Below are 17,073 nucleotides of genomic sequence, written 5' to 3'. Positions count from 1 at the left end.
GGATAGGAACGGTGAGCAATAAATGCAAAAAAAAGTCTGGGAATAAGTTGCTTTCGTTTTCTCCCCTAGATGTCCAGCTGCGGCCAAAGTTTGGTGTTTTATTTCTTTTCGAGGTTTTGCACTGATATTTCATTTTCCTTAGATAAATCTACTACATTTGATCAAGTATTATTTTCTTTTCAAAAAAGGTGAAAATCTGCAACTTCAGATCTACTAGAGAGCCTAATGTTTAACAATATTCTCGAGGCTCGGTCGGCTGTTCACAACTTTCCGAACACATTTCTTTGTCCTACCTATTTATCGACGTCGACGATCGAAGTGGACGTCTTGTTGATTCTGATAATGACGGTTTAAAAACACTGGTGGAAACTGATCTTAACCCGAGTGTTGAGGAAATAGCAAACACTCTTCAGGCTACTCGTTCAACACTCCAAAGTAACTTGTTGATAGTCGAATTTAAGGAACAGCCAAGATTGTTAACAAAATTTATTACGGGTAACGTTTCGGCGTTGTCGCCTTCGTCAGAGCCTGGAAAGTAAGAACATTTGCAATATATGCCAAGATTCAAGGAAAGTCGAACTTTCGCACTGCAAAGGTATTTTCAAGAAATTGGAAGATTTAGAAGCTGGTTGTGTGAGTCCTGCATCTACTGCAGCACGATAATGCCATGCCACACACAAGGTTAACCCAGCGAAAAATAAGGCGGATAAACTAAGAGGTTTTACCACGTTCCCATACTCTCTAGTCGTAGCATCATCTGATTCTCATTTATTCCGATTGATTGATTTTCCCAAAGAGTAAAAATTTCCAAAAATTTTGATGAAGTGCGTGCTCACCTTGTATCATATTTTTCATCTAAGGAAAAGTAATTTTAATAACGGGGAACTGAAACTCCACCAGGAAGCTGGAAAAAGGTTCTGGGTATTTATGGAGCCTTACAAAGTCGACTAAATATGAAAAAAGTTTAAGTGAATTTGCTTTTTTTTTTGTTGCCAGTGAAATTATTTACTACTTAACAGATATGCCTTTAATTTACATCCGTCTTTCTTGAAAAGAATACAAATTTATCAGAACAAATAACGGGTATAGTCTGCTGAAGCGGAAGTAAGCAGGAACTTGAAGATTCCAACATTCTGCATAATTAAACGCTAATTATCACCTTGAAAAGGTTCAGCAGAAAATAAAATGAGGTTGCAATTTTAGAAAAAGCCCAAGAACTTGGTTTTTCTAAGGAGCTGATAGCAAAGAATCCCTTTGCGTAGCTTTAGTTAGGATAAGGATAAAGGATAAAGCTTCTGGCGTTAATCAATCCGCTTGGGATGCGCCCCCACGTTCACTTCAATTCAGAATCGTTTGAGGTTTACGAACGTGTATTGGGCTATACAATGACTTGCGGTGGCTAGCTGATGTGTCGAGTCAGTGCTTTTATCCTCCCAGACAAGTCTGGTACCAATTTATCGACCCCCGAGGGATGAAAGGCTTGGTGAGCACCTAGGCGGATTCGAACCTCCGATCGATCGTGCAGGAAGCGGAACCTCTAACCGCTACACCACACCCGCACATTAGCTTTAGTTAAATCAATTTAGTAGTATTGATCAGTATGCGATTGTTCATCAGCATGGCTAATGTAATTTTCTAAGCTGTTTCAACTATTCAGGATCGCTATAAAAGGGGAGCACTATAAAAGCAGGCGAAACCAAGAACGATAATCAAGTTCTATTTCATAACAATGTCAACAATGTCTCAATTCCTCTAATCTCTTCCAAGTGTATTAAGATCTCATGAACATATTTTTCAGGATGGGGATTACTCTTCTTTTATTCTTGCTCTGCATCAGCAGAGCCGCCTCGGAGGTAGGAAAAGCAGAAAAATGTATTTAGTGATGTCAAAATAGGAGGAAATTTAGACTAGTTTTTAAGAATATTGACGAGATGCTAAGAAAACATGAAAGTGAAGTAAAAGAAGTACTCGAGTCGCCCGAAAACAAAAAAGAAGAATTAAGAGAAAATGGTGAGCGTTTACTGTTGACTTTCAGCTTCAAAAGTTCAAAGCGTTTTCAAAAAAGGCGCCCAAGCGTATGCAAATTACACATGTATCAAGTTCCACAAAGATAAAGACCAAAAAGGTGTGACAAATGAAAATATGTCCTTTCCTAGACGCCATCAGATGCTGAGATTACAGCTAAACACAAAATTCAAGTTTTTGTTGAAAACGGTTGTTGGTCGTTCGTCGGTAAAATTTGCAGACCGCAACATGAACTATCTCTTGGGCAAGGATGTGATTCTGTAAGTATAGGATCAAAATTGACGCCAAACTACTTTCGCATCAGTATTATCAGTGACAGAAAGATCACTTTAAAGATCAAAACAATTTAAGAGAGGTAATGTAGGGTGGTAGCGAGCTTATCTTTATCAGCGCGATAATGTTGCTTACGTCATTTTATGTTAAAACATCATTCTAGATAGCTGTTGTTGGAAACCGGGAGGAACATCCATACTTCAAGTAATGCTTTCAAATCGTAATTTATAACAAAAAGAAAGAGAAAGAAAGCTTGTGAGTGTTGTTGTGAGTTGTGATTCGACGTTCATTATTGCACTTTTCTGCTGGCCATTCCAGTCCACCTTCTCAACGCCATAAAAATGAGTACACAGGCCACATTAACATCGAAGGACAGCAGGAAGCTTCAATCAATCTGTGTTTCATAGATGTCGAAAAAACAATCAATAGGAAAAACAAAATGAACACGATGAGTAGTTTGAAACGCAAGTGGGCGTAGAGCTAAATTCGTTTCACCAAGTTTCTTTTGGATAATAACAAGAACTCACCTATAAAATGTTTTGATGTGGTGATGATCCTTTTCGTAAAATCATTTAAATAGTCGCAAAAAGGCAATCTGTTATGTTGTTATGTTTATCTGTGATACGCTTCTGTTCATGAAAATCAAGTAACAATGAATATCTTGATCATCATGGTATATAATAACGGGTTTATTGTCACGTGTGTGTGGTATGTAGAGTGTGTGAGCGTGTCAGTTACAATATTCAAAAAAGGGGCTGCCACGGGCCCAGTGGCGCTGGCCAACGCCAGAAGGCTGTAAGATGGGGTGCGACAGGTCCTGCGGCGTCGATGTGGCTCGCAAGAACTTCTTGTGCATGTCGAAAAAGGTAAATGGGACGTTGCTGTAGTTTCTTAGCCGTGGCCACTGGGCGCGTTGCTTTTCACTTTTATGACTCCTCTCTTCTTTGCCTCGAGTTGGTAACATGGCTTCCTCAGAAAGTGGATACAAGCAGCCAAACGGCTGCTTAGATAGTAGTAAACAGTTTACATGACGTAGAACGCCATCTTAATCAGTAAGATGATGTCTTTCACGCCATTTCATGCTAAAACATCATTCTTTGATAACTGTTGGGGTGGAGTAGGAGGGAAACCCATTTTTTGAGTAAAGGATAAAGGATAAAGTGTTAGGCATTAACCAGTCCGCTTGAGATGCCCCCCCCCCCCCCCCCCTCTCCACGTTCACTTCAATTCAGAATCGTTTGAGGTGTAACTGGCCTATACAATGACTTGATGTAGCTAGCCCGTGTGTCAAGTCAGTGTTCTTATCTTCCCAGACAAGTGTGGTATCAATTTATCGACCCCAGGGGGATGAAAGGCTTGGTGAGGACTAGGGCGGATTCGAACCTCCGCGCAGGAAGCGGAACATCTGGGGTTGAACCACAAGGGCGGGTGTAGTGTAGCGGTTAGAGGATTCGCTTCCTGCACGATCGATCAGAGGTTGGAATCGGTCGTGCTCATCAAGCCTTTCATCCCTCCGTGGTCGACAAAGTGGTAGAAGACTTGTCTGGGAGGATAAAAATACTGACTTGACACACTGTCTAGCCACCGCAAGTCACCGCATAAACCAGTTACACGTTTTTAAACATCAAACGATTCTAAGCTGAAGTGAACGTGGTGGCGCATACCAGGAGCGGATTGATTAACGTTAGACACTACCCTTTATATTTTGAGTAACGATTTAAATTCTGTCTACAACATATATGTGTCGAAGGAGCATTTGAAACTAAAGTTTGAATGTTCTCTAAATGTAGAAATGACGCATGTAGGAAATTAAGTATACAATGTTTTGCCTTAATTTATATAAAAAAGAAAATGTTGTTAGGAAAACTGAATTATGATTTTACTGAAAACGTCACAACTATTTAACTTTGATTAATTTTGATTAATTGATCAGTAAAGACGAGCAAAAAAAAAAACACCACAAAAAAGTCTGAAGTCCGGCTTTACCCCGACTGGAACGATATAAATTGCTGGCAAATTACTTTCGCATTCACGCATTACCAGTGAAAGTAAGTTGAGTTATTACATGACAACATTTTGATAGTGGCAATGTATGTTGGTACTGCTACACACGAAATAGGTCACGCTCTTGGATTTTGGCATACTCAATCAAGGCACGATCGCGATCGATTCATCACGTTAGACGCATCAAATATCAAGGTAATCGAGTTTGGATCGCAAACGGTCCTGAAGTACAGAGTCGGTAAAATTTCGTTATAACTGCGTTAGTGAAAATGTATTGTAGTAGAACTGGTTAGTTTACAAAATTGTCCCGGAAGTAGATTACCACTGGAAACTAAACTTATTTATTCTATGGTGGTTGCTTTCAGCTCCTGATGATCTAACGGAAAATACTACGAAGCAACCAAAAACAACTGGAAGTACAACGAAAAAACCAAAGGCAAGCTCCGATTGTGAGGATGATGAACGGTATGTAATTTCCTGTGCGACTACTTCTATATTCTTAGCATTCCATAACTGTCAACTTTTCAGTTTCTGTCCCCAATTGCGAGGGCTGAATGGCTTCTGCGAAGACAACCATTATTCAGAACGCTTAAAAAAAAGAGTATGCAAAAAATCATGTAAGTTTTGCTAGATGCTTACAAACACTGCAAATGAACGATTTCAAGCATCAGCCTTGTAAAACAGTCCTTGAATTGACGTATCAGCAGTCTAAACTCATCCATCAATACACATTAGGAATTGCACTGGCTCTAAAGCAACAGGTTTCTTTTATATGTTCGCAAACTTTTTTGTGAACAGAATCACTAAACTCTTGGCAAGGTGGAATTCTTACCATCTATTTTTCCAACACTGAAAGCACCCAGGAAAGTACTTTTTTATAATAGGAATCTAGCTTCAGATGATATCGACTGTATTAAAAATGGGAAGGAGGAAGATTGCCTCCCTTTATTTTAGGAATACGTGACAGAATATTAAATGAGGTTGCCGGCAATCACCTACATCGATGAGGTTTCAGCACAGTCTACTTCCTCCCTTAAGGATCCGTTGAAAATTCATGGAAGGGATATTCTCAAACATTGTTTATTCCGTACACAACATCGGTGACGACCTGAACCCATGTGCAGTTGCGTACGCTGCGATGGACCTGGGAACATTGCTGGCCACACTTGTACTATAGTGAACCTGCTCAATCCTTCGGTCCCAATTTGATCGTTGTCGGTATCTACAGCTTCATGTCGAATGCAGCCGCTTGAGAAGAGAGAAAAAACTAATCTGAGATGTAATCCAATGTTTATTATTGCACTTTTTCGTTGGTCTGTCAACCTTCTCAACCTCCTAAAAAGCCTTTAAAAGGCAACATAAACACCAGAGGACAGCATTAAGCTGCAATCTTGTGTTTGAAGTTTACGTCATGGTGAACAGGATGAATGATTTGAAGCACAAGTAGGACGTATGTAGGGCTAAAAAGCAATTCGGAAATCAGAAACCACCTACCTCTCGTTTCACCAAGTTTCTTTTGGGTATTAACAGAAACTCACCTATAAAATTTCTGGATGTGGTGACAATCCTCTTCGTAAAATCATTTAAATAGTCGTAGAAAGGCAATCGTGTTTATGGTTGATACAGCACTGTTCATAAAAAAATCAAATAAAAATGAATGTCGTGATCATCGTGGTATATAATAACGGGCTTATTCTGTCACGTGTGTGCGGCATTTGATGCGCGTGTGTGCGCGTCAGTCGCGAAATTCCAAAATCGGGGTGCCGCAGCGTCAGATTGTTGCGCTGACGTCAGAAAGCTAGAAAATGTGATGCGAAAGTTCCACCGGTGTCGAATTGGTGCGCCGGCATCAAAAAGCTGTAAAGTGGGATCCACCGACGTCGGATTGCTGTGCCATAGCGCAGTAGTATCGGGCAACAACTTTGTGTGGATGTCGCAAATAGTACGATGATGTTGTTCACGTCAGTTTACGTTATACATCATTCCGTGACATCTGTTGGGGGAAAACAGAAAGAAATCCCATACTTTGAGTATTGCTTTCAAATTGTGTCTATATAATGCTGATGTCGAAGAAGTGTTGGAAGCTGAAGTTTGAATGATCTCTAAATGTAGAACTGACTCGTCCAGAAAGATAGCTAAGATATCTTGTGCTTAACTTTATACAAAAAGAAAAGAAAGTATCATTAGAAAGACACCAATCTAGTTTCATAGAAAATGCCGTTACTGAGTCAACGGTGGTTCAGTAGTTCGTTAGATGCCACGTGAATAAGCCTCAAACTTGGGTAATTAAACCTTTATTTATCACGTACAATATACACCAATATCAGAGGCATGTTATGTTATTATATAAGGCACGTTACATGACAAATGTAAAGTAACAGGCGTAATATAATAATGCATACACAGAAATGCATAAACAGAAATGCAAGCATCACAAAAAGGGAGGTAAAAATATGTAAGCACACGTGGGAGGGAGGCAAGAGAAAAGGAGATGCTTTAGGCGAATGCTCGACTATGCTCTGAGCAATAAACACAGTTGGACTGCTTATATACGGTCCAACCTCTTTGTCTCCCCTCGGCGCTGTGTTGCTCTCCCAATCTGATTGTGCTCGAATAGTTTTTGCACACCAGATGCGCCTGCTGCGCGAGAGTGCAACTCTCATTCATTGCCTGTTATTCAAATGCTCTTTGTTTGAGCATACCCACCGAGCGTAAACATATTTTTCTTATTTCTTCATTTTTATGATCTATAGTCACGTTTGTGACAGTTACTATTAATTTTTATTGATCAGTGAAGGCGAGCGAAGAGAAGGTCTGAAGTTAGAGCGTTCAGACTGATAGAGATATAAGATGAACTTCGATAGGTAAGCACAGTCAACGAATTTTTCTTTTGCAAAATATTTCATTAGAGACCGAAGAAGACGGAATTCATAGTTTGTGACGCTTTTAATCAGAAGACTACGTCCATCCCCCATGGAGAACATCTGCACCTACTCTATTGGGTCAAGTAAATGGTTAAAAGGCAAATTTTATAATTTTTTCTACCTTGATATGAGTAGGATTCAGAAGATATAGGAGACTCTCGAATTCGATTATGCACAGTGTAACACTGCCATGGATACTAGTTTTCCTACACCCAGAGGTAAATTCAAGTGGAGTAGAAAGGAAATTCTGAAAGAAGGAAATTCCTCTGTGTTTACTCTTGTATTTTCCTTGTAATAATTTTCCTTGTAATTTTTCCTCTTGTAATAAATCTATTGCTCATTGCAAGTTTTCCGCTCCTTTACGAATGCGCTGGCCTGAGAATCCTTCAGGTTAATTTGAGGAACATCTAATTTTTGGTGTCTTAGGAAACATCTATAGCATCAATATGTACCTCTTTTTACTAGTTTTTTCTAAATAAATAACTTGAGGTCCACACCATAGTTTAGATTCATTTTATTGGCTGTTAAACGTCTCATTTCTGTCTCACATGGGTTTTTCTGGTAGCTGCCATTGCTTGCTGATTGTTCAACTAGCAAGTGTTGTAAGTGCTGACAAAATTGCTAAGGAAAGGTTGCGAAGGCTTTAGACCTTTGCAAAGGCATAACTTGTTAGGAGACAAAATTCAATATGATGTAATTTAGATTTGTTTGTAGTAAAGGTATCCACCATGGGAGATTTCCAGCCAAATATCGAAAAGCATCAATTTGCCGAGATCTGCTGACGATCCAAGAATGAAATCTAAAAATGGATGGTGGATTGAATTCTGTTATGGACGGTTTGAGATATTGAAAAGAATTGAAGAGAGGGAACAAGAAATAATGAAAGGAGGCAAAGAAAAGAAAAACAAAAATTCCCTGCCCTTTTCTTTTCTTTGCCTCATTCTTTTATTTTTTTTCTTCATCGAAGAACTGGACAGACTTTATAGTAGCCTACCAAATAGGAACTATAGAAAAATAAGTGCAACAAGGATTGGAATTCTGGTGCCCTGAGCATCAAACTCAGTTTCAACTAAGTGACCCCTGAATTCTGATTATAACAACAGATAACCTGGCAGTGAGAGGTCCTCATTCACTGTAATGATCTAATCCTTTACCGCTTTTCGTCCACGGAAAGTTCCATTTAAGAAAAAAAGTTTTTTCTGCTCTGTTCACAAATCTTGTTTATCACAAGTATTCTTCCGAAAAATACGGCTCCGTCTATCGACTTCTCCGGAAGTTTCAACTCAAATTCCATTCCGAACGATTTAAACACTTTGGAATTGAGATTTGCTACAGAGTCGAGTAGAAACTGAAGTCCGGAGAACTGCCGCATGCCATAGATTTAAAGCCGTAAATTCTTAGAAGTTTTCACAATTGAGAAGAAAGCAAAACAATCATAATGACGGCGATAATAGTAGATATAACCAACGAAAAATACAATTTCAAACTGCAAACAATTAATGTCTCTTGTTGCCATATGGATCACATACATATCGTTACTGGATATAGAGCGACACTTTTAAGCGACATCTTATACAACATCACTGCAGTTCCTACACGTACTAGCTGCTTCTCGAAACTTTTTTGACAATCACATGGCGTTGGCGTCCATCAATTTCCTGCATGTACTGACTGGATCTCCCGTTTGTTCCGGTTACACACAGGTGGTTAGCGCAGATGTTAAACATTCATTTTAACAGTTTACATTTTCTGCCGAGCATATAACGTTAACGTCAGGTCTTCGTTGTTTTTCCGCAACAATCCAAAAAACGATACCAGAAGCGGTTTGAATTTGTGGTCCATTGAAACACGAAGAAATCGAGGAACTCGGATCAATAATGATCATGGGCACGGATTGTTTTAGCAGGAATTGAGCTCGGCATTAATTGATCACTATTGCTTGTTTTGATGAGTTATTGTTTGTCACTGTTGTTGGATTCATAAGAATAAAATAAAGTACGTCGAGAATATGGAGAGGAACGGTGAGCAAGAAATGCAAAAAAGTCTGGGAATAAGTTGTTTTCGTTTTCTCCCCTAGATGTCCAGCTGCGGCCAAACTTTGGTGTTTTATTTCTTTTCGAGGTTTTGCACTGATATTTCATTTTCCTTAGATTACATCTACTACATTTGATCAAAAATGGTGAACTAAGTATTATTTTCTTTTCAAAAAAGGTGAACATCTGCAACTTCAGATCTAGTGGAGAGCCTAATGTTTAACAATATTCTCGAGGCTCGGTCATGTTCACAACTTTCCAAACAAATTTCTTTGTCCTACCTATATATCGAAGACGACGAACGAAGTGGACGCCATGTTGCTTCTGATAATGACGGTTTAAAAACACTGGTGGAAACTGATCTCAATCCGAGTGTTGAGGATTTAGCAAGCACTCTTCAGGCTACTCGTTCAACACTCCAAAGGTATTTTCAAGAAATTGGGAGGATTTAAAAGCAGGATATATGAGTCGTGCATCTACTGCAGCACGATAATGCCATACCACACACAGCAAGGTTAACCCAGCAAAAAATAAGGGGGATGAACTAAGAGGTTTTACCACGTTCCCATACTCTCTAGATGTAGCACCATCTGATTCTCATTTATTCCGATTGATTGATTTTCCCAGGGAGTAAAAATTTCCAAAAATTTTGATGAAGTGCTTTCTCACCTAGTATCATATTTTTCATCAAAGGAAACAAAATTTTATTAACAGGGAACTGAAACTCCACCAGGAAGCTGGGAAAAGGTTCTGGGTAACTACTGAGCTTTACAATGTCGACTAAAGATAAAATAAATTTAAGCGAATTTAGTTTTTTTTTGTTGCCAGTGAAATAATTTACTACTTAACAGATTTGCCTTTAATATACAACACCGCTACTAACTTGAGCCCCAAAATCCGTCGCCGACGGATTTATCCGTCGCAAACCGTCGGAATTCTTGGAACTGGGCAAAATTAAGTACTGAAAATACCATTCGAAAGTAAATGAGCTGCTGATTTCTAATGTACTTCGAGAATTTACTTTTGACAAGTATGTGGCTTGAAAACGGGCAAAGTGTCTTCAAGCCCCTTAATTACTTTCACACCTTCGCAATGGCATACTCCGAGGATACATCTCCATTGAAGGAAGGGATGTTCATAGGATTTCCTCCTATTTCTCAGAATTGGACAAAATGTTTATTACATCCGTAATTAGGAGGTAATTTAGACCATTTTGGCACCCCACATCACATGTTGGTTCGATATTTCCATTCTCTTCAGAAATTCACGAAAGTGCTCCAACGAGGATTAATAAAAAGCCATACTTTCCAAGCTGTGAAAAATCTCCTTAGAAATTTTTCAGTGAGCAATTTGTATTTGACAATAGCTTATATAGTCAGTTTCTAGCTTTGAAAATGTCTAGTTTTTCCAGTGTCAAACTTACAACATTACTCTATTTCGTTGTTTGGTCCAATTTTTGAACAGCTGTCAACGGCTTAGAATCAATTTAAGTCTCTCGATTCGGTACTTGCTCAGAGCTCTTCTTCTACCTATCTTTCATAACTTGTTGACCAATCGGAATGGTTTGCTGTTGTCCAGCTGCCATCTCTGGTGGGGGTAGCTGAAACAAACCGACAACAGAATTTGTTAGCTGATACTGATCGAATGTCCAGCTACTTCGTTTCTTTCTCCGTCGATTTAGTGTCATAATAATATTTGTAGCTAATAGATAGTCTGTTCAAATAGTATTTTTGAAGAAACAGGAGAACTACCGGCATAAAAGGGATGAAATCATACAACTTCATTCATTACAATGATGTCTTCTATCATATGTTTGGTGAGTTTTACCCCAAGAAGTATTTGAACAGTGATTTATATAAGGTAAATTCCTCATTCAAGGGGAAGAATGTGATTTAGGTTCTCCTCTCCATTGCAGCATACTCCGAAGGCGGTAGGTTTACTGTTGTAAAATTCTTCTTTACATAAGGGTTCCAGGCTTTTGTACATATCGGTGAAATGGCTTTTACTTATCGTGCAGTATTGTGAGTTAATGAATGAGAGTGTATAACTGGTCCCTAGCTATCAGAGGGTTCTTTTTTTCAAACGTCTTGTGTAGATACGTTGCAAGCACACAATGCGGAAACCACGAAACTTTGACGGGATTCTATCTTTCATGACCCGTAATTTGTTTCAAAAAGATGTGACTGAAGTTTGCAGCAGCACTGCAAGAGAATTTTTTTAAATTCGAAAATCTTCAGGTTGTCCTAACAATGGAATGCCAGAGGAAGCACGGCAAAAATTCCTTGAATTGCACAATTCGTTGAGGTATAATCTTCTACAGTATTGAGGAATATAACCTATATGAACTGCACTACATTGTGAATTTCCTATTCCAGAAGTTCGGTTGCATTGGGACAGGCCAAGGATGGAGCTGGTGGAAGGGCCCCAAAAGCTGCTAAGATGAAGAAGATGGTATAGCTCTTGTTGAGACCCTAGAAATCTAACGTAAACTTCTACATGACAGTGAACCACAAAAAGGTTGAAGCAGTCGTGTTAACTCTATTTTGTCTGATAAATAAGTCAAAAACGACTAAAGCAAACGTTAGGATAGGGAGGATACGTCTCTGGATATCTGAAAGATCACTTCCCACGAGTTAGCATTGTTGCAATTTTTGCATTCTGGAAAATTCAGCGTACAGCCAGTTCATTGATTTTTCATTAAATGCCATTAGATCTAACAAATACATTAGATCTTACATTAGATTATTCATTCATCATTAGATCTACAGATACATTAGATTATTCATTCATCATTAGATCTACAGATCATTAGATCTAACAAATACAACTTCTTTGAGTGAAATGGACCTTTTGAGTTCAATTAATGAAAAAAAAAACGTAAAATGTTACAAATCTGAACGTTATATTTGGTGTGGATGGCATCTTTTACATCTCCTACTACACACGCACTATACGTAATATACAGCATCTCAGTAAGATCTGGAATTTTTTTTTACAGTTTTTCTCTCTGCTATTTGTATGTATATTCCAGGAACTGTTTAGGCATACGATTGCGAAGTTGAAAAGACTGCAATGAATAACGCGAAACAATGTGTATTCAAGCACTCGCAACCTAACCAAAGGAAAGGATTGGGAGAGAATATATTTATGTCTTCGAATAGCGGTATGGACAAAGCAAAAGCTGCTGAGCAGGTCTAACTTAATAATTTTGCAAGCAAACCGCAGTTGATATTGAATAATATTCAATGATCAATTTAGGCTAGCAAAGCTTGGTTCGGCGAACTTGCAGAGCAGGGAGTTGGACGGAATCTTAAGCTTACAGGAGGCTTGTTCAGCAGAGGAGTCGGACACTATACACAGGTATGTGGGCCGATTTCTCCGACTGGATACTGGTATTTTAGCGATATGACTTAATCACATCGATTTTCTTCAGATGGTATGGCAAGAAACCGTTAAGCTTGGATGTTATGTGCAAACGTGCCCAAAAATGTGTTATGTGGTGTGCCAGTACGGTCCTGCGTACGTCCTCATTCATTCCATTGTTTTGGATCCTTTTTCTCTATTTGTCTTTCGACAGACAGAACAATATGTTTAGTGGAAATATGATGGGCAAGGATATCTACGAGAAAGGAGAACCGTGTTCGAAATGTGAGAATTGCGACAAGGAGAAGGGACTCTGCAGTGCTTGATTAGTTATGTTCAGTGAAGCTCATTACGCTCACATACTTTAACAAATCGTAGTGATCTGTAGTTGCTTCAATATTCAAATAAACATGATGCCAGCTATTGTGTTCATTATTTTCGGGCAGATATGATAGCTTTGTTCGTTTTGATCGGAGTAGTTGGACACACTGTGGTTGGGCGTTTTAAAAACCTTTCCAAGTTTTAAATTTGTAATTATCTCCTTGAAAATAAACCGAATTATCGGACTAATCTTATTGCCAAGAATTAAAAGATCATGCACTCACAAACGCCGATTGATCCGCGATAGATCAGTAATCTTCCTCTTCTTCACGAATGGTGCTTCCGCTGTCTTCGCTAACCCATTGGCAGGCGCAGTTTTTCAGAATTTCAACGCAACCACCATCCTTCATCTCTACGCTTCAACATTTTGAACTGTTTCTACTGATACATCAGTTTTTTCTTCTTCTCTACCCTTCCGAATGAATCACTGCTGACGCATTTCCTCACATTTGCAATTAAGTACTTCTGAATCAACTCGTTGTTTCTTTTCCGTTTTTAGATGACTGCTTAAGTTGAATTTCTTACGTTCTTCTATTTGTTTTGACGCCGAAGAGTTTTGTCTCCTCGCGATCATTCATTTGTTTGTTCAGCATCTGTTTGTTGTCGACTTTTTCACACGGCACAGTGCAAATTTCTCAAGTGTGAATAGTGCTCCCAACATTTTCGCACGTTTTTCTGCTATTATCTCTTCAGAATCTCTTTTGAAAAGCGTTGAACTTCAATCGAAGTCGTGTTGTTTACTGCTGTGACTCAGAGGTTCGAACGCTGCTATAAAACGTGTGCTTGGGCTTGGCTGCACCCGATTTCTCCATTGTTTAGATCTGCTAAATTATTACTTTACAAGTGGCCAAAGCTATCTTGTACCTCCAAAGCTTTTTTTTTTTCTTAAAATCAACTCTCTGACCATCTTACTTCCGCGAATAAAAAACTTTCCTTCTTTTCATTTTTCTTCTTTTTTTTTGCTTCAACCTCCCATTCGGTTGATTAAAATGGATTCTAAGAATAAGGCTACCAAGCTCGGATTTGTTACTGTATTCAGCAAAGCTGAGTTTCAGTTATCCAAAGGATGTACAGTGCAAAAAGGGGCGGGTGTAGTGCAGCGTTCCGCTTCCTGCACGATCAATCGGAGGTTCGAATCCGCCCTAGTGCACCAAGCATTTCATCCCTTCGAGGTCGATGAATTGGTACCAGACTTGTCTGGGAGGATAAAACACTGACTTGACAACTCGGCTGGCCTTTTTACAGCTCAAAAATGAATCTGACTCAGTCTACCTTCTCAAAATATGCGTGGAAATTTGAAAATGTGTGCACCACAAAGAAATATATATTATTTATTTAAGATAGTTGATATACTTGAGCGTTCGCGTGTGATATGAGTCTGATGCCCATCTTGAATAGCATTATAAGAAGAGAAGGATAAAAAAGACTGCATTAAAGGCAGTATACCAGGAATCTGACGTTGTGAGGGAGGGAATCCACGGAGCTAGAGATCGGGTTGCAAATTGCAGGATGTGGGACGATTCCGCTCATCTCTCTCCCTAATTGTTCTAAAGAAACGGCGAAGAAGCGAAGATTTGCAAAACGCCACTTCTGTGCACGCGCCGCATCTAAGTGCGAGTTGTCGAAGGTAAAAGAGGTCTTCCCACCAGCTTATTCATGTAAAACCATAAGCAGGCTGCTGAGGGGACCGGAATGTGTTCGTAGAGGAGCGTTCTAACGTACCTCGAACGCTTCTACGCCATTTTTCTTACGACGATTAGGGAGTGATGAGCGGGACCAACCCCCGGATCCTGCAATCTACAATGTCATCTGTAGTTTTTCCGCGGATCCCCTCTCTTAATTCAGTTCTTGGAGGTTGAACTTTTGGAAATTCATGATTTCATGGTTCTTAAACGCGTCCAAAGCTATAAAGTTTACGACTCAGCAGAACTGGTTCGTATTCTTCGCCTTCTGCAAGGTTGCAGACAGCGAAAATACCATTCCTTTACAGTGTTAAACTCGTCATCATTTATGACTATCGAAGAGCATGACTTTGGGAATATTTTCCAGCGGGAGCTTGTAACAGAACTGTTCTTAGTTGGTACCGCTGGGAAAAAAGTGGACAATTGTTTTTTTCCTCACGAATTAAAAAATCAATAAAAGAATTTAAAAAAGCTGTAAGTAAAACAGTAGCTGTGCCTGTTTTTTGCCGGTATCTTTTGCCCGGGCGGGGCGAGCGCCATCGGTAAAAGGTTTGGCTGGGGCTACACAAACGACTATGGTTCGATACTGTCCTGGAGACATCCAAGATTTTCCTAGAAGTTGCGGAAATTCTGTGAACATCACATCGGTGGAAATAGACCATATTTTTCTCTAGTTAATCACTTGAAAATAATAATTAACCGTCGTATGCAGGGAACGAGAGAATCATTCCTTATGAAGAACTGCCAATTCGAACAACTAAAACATTTGCACACCGTGCGCTGTTGACAGCTGCTGTTAGGATAATTCACTAAGCAGGGTAAAACCTGAAGTTTGATCCTGAAAAACACGAATTTTCCAGAAAAAACGTAGGATTCAATTTGCTGTCAAAAAGAAATAGTTTGCCAAAAATTTTCCCAGCATTTTTCTTTCACCGGCTAAGACCATTCGCTTTTTTTAACTTACAATGCGACAGTCCGTTCACTTCTTTCGCGAGGACCATAAAAATCTCGAATTTACAAACGAGTGAGGCACCGAATTGGTTCCAATGAGGTCACAATCACGAATATGCTAAAGGTTTTGTACTTGTACTGTACTAGGCACTTGTACATGTATTTTGAGAATTAAAAACAGAACGAAGTGGCTGGGGATTACCGTAATCCATAATCGTTGGGGTTTTGGAACGAATGTTGGCCTATACAATAACTTGCGGCAGTCAGTCGATGATCAAGTCATTATTTTTATCCTCCCGTACAAATCTATTGCCGATTTATTGATCAAACTTTCAAACACAAGATTAAACTGCAGCTGTTATGTCCAAGATTTATGACTTAGGATTTATGAATCCTAAAATTAGAACGTAAGCGCAGACCGATCAAAAAGGCTTGACTTGTGTGGTGGAATATACGTTTCTAAACTAAACTCTAGGATGCCAAAATTCAAAGAAGGTCGAACTTGGAAATTAATATACGTTTCCGTTTGTTTAGGGTTCAACGTATCGTAGATGAATGCCAGCATTGTTGAGCCAGGGTCCTTCCGTGTCTACTGCGTTCACTGCAACACCGCAGCACCAAGGAAGGCCGTATCATGAGGATTGTAATCTTTTGATCAGACTCGCAGAATGTTGTCTTGCAATTGTTCAGAGCTCTCCTCTTCTATTCCGGCCACTGTGCTATTTGTATACGCTCTTTGTGAAATCCGCCACCACCACCATCCAACAAGAAATCGAATTCTTAATCTTTGCAAATTTGCATGCATGTTGCGGAAGATCGAGAGGAAATATCTTGCAGAAATACTCCGATGCTAATTAATTTTATTGTTGTAAGACTTAACTTAGTCTTCCGCATAGAAGCTTCTCACGCTTACTATCACGGCAAATGATCTCAATTTTACCTCTACTACTTCTATTTTTCCTTTGTAGTCTAAAATGAGGAACATAAACAAGTAAAAGGTACAATGCGAGTATTTTTATGTGAGTCTACTTAATTAAAATTTGGGCAAACCAAATTAAGAATTAATTTGGTTTGCCCAAATTTCAATTAATTTAATTGCAATTAAGAACTATTTCTGTGCTCTAAGTGCAATTCCAATACAATTAGAGCAGACTTGGGTGGACCCCTGCTCCTAGCCCCTTTTTTTCTACCAGTTTCGAAAGTGTCACTTTAATATTCATTTTAAAATCGCTTTTTGCGCCTGTTTGGTAAGAGAGTAACACTGTCATGGATACTAGTTTTCCTATATCCAGAGGTAAATTCTAGTGGAATACATCTGAAAGAAGGAAATCCCTTTGTGTTTTCTCTTGAATTTTCCTTGTAATAATTTTCCTTGTATTTTTTCCCTTGTGATAAATCTATTGCTCATTCCAGGTTTTCTGTTCCTTTACGAATGCG

The 17,073-nt window shown here is 39.1% G+C and overlaps 1 protein-coding gene across 2 annotated transcripts; it reads left to right on the top strand.

Annotated features, from left to right (window-relative positions):
* Window positions 1-1,799: 1,799 nt before the first annotated feature.
* On the top strand, window positions 1,800-12,948 carry RB195_004339 (uncharacterized protein; the record flags this gene model as incomplete). Of its 2 annotated transcripts, XM_064182140.1 has the most annotated exons (12): window positions 1,800-1,853; window positions 1,920-2,010; window positions 4,668-4,767; window positions 4,831-4,919; window positions 9,458-9,683; window positions 11,234-11,280; window positions 11,497-11,563; window positions 11,635-11,710; window positions 12,302-12,451; window positions 12,518-12,619; window positions 12,693-12,778; window positions 12,855-12,948. In XM_064182140.1, the coding sequence occupies 12 exons, from the start codon at window positions 1,800-1,802 to the stop codon at window positions 12,946-12,948; spliced, it is 1,182 nt and encodes a 393-aa protein (XP_064033407.1). The 2 variants fall into 2 exon arrangements, with proteins under 2 accessions (XP_064033407.1, XP_064033408.1); XM_064182141.1 differs by lacking the exons at window positions 1,800-1,853; window positions 1,920-2,010; window positions 4,831-4,919; ... (1 more) ...; window positions 11,234-11,280; window positions 11,497-11,563 and adding an exon at window positions 4,387-4,540.
* Between the last annotated feature and the right edge of the window lie 4,125 nt (window positions 12,949-17,073).

Source organism: Necator americanus, chromosome I (assembly GCF_031761385.1).
Source record: "Necator americanus strain Aroian chromosome I, whole genome shotgun sequence".
NCBI lineage: Eukaryota > Metazoa > Nematoda > Chromadorea > Rhabditida > Ancylostomatidae > Necator > Necator americanus.
Note: the sequence above shows the minus strand (reverse complement) of the source record. Positions and strands in the feature narration are given on the sequence as shown.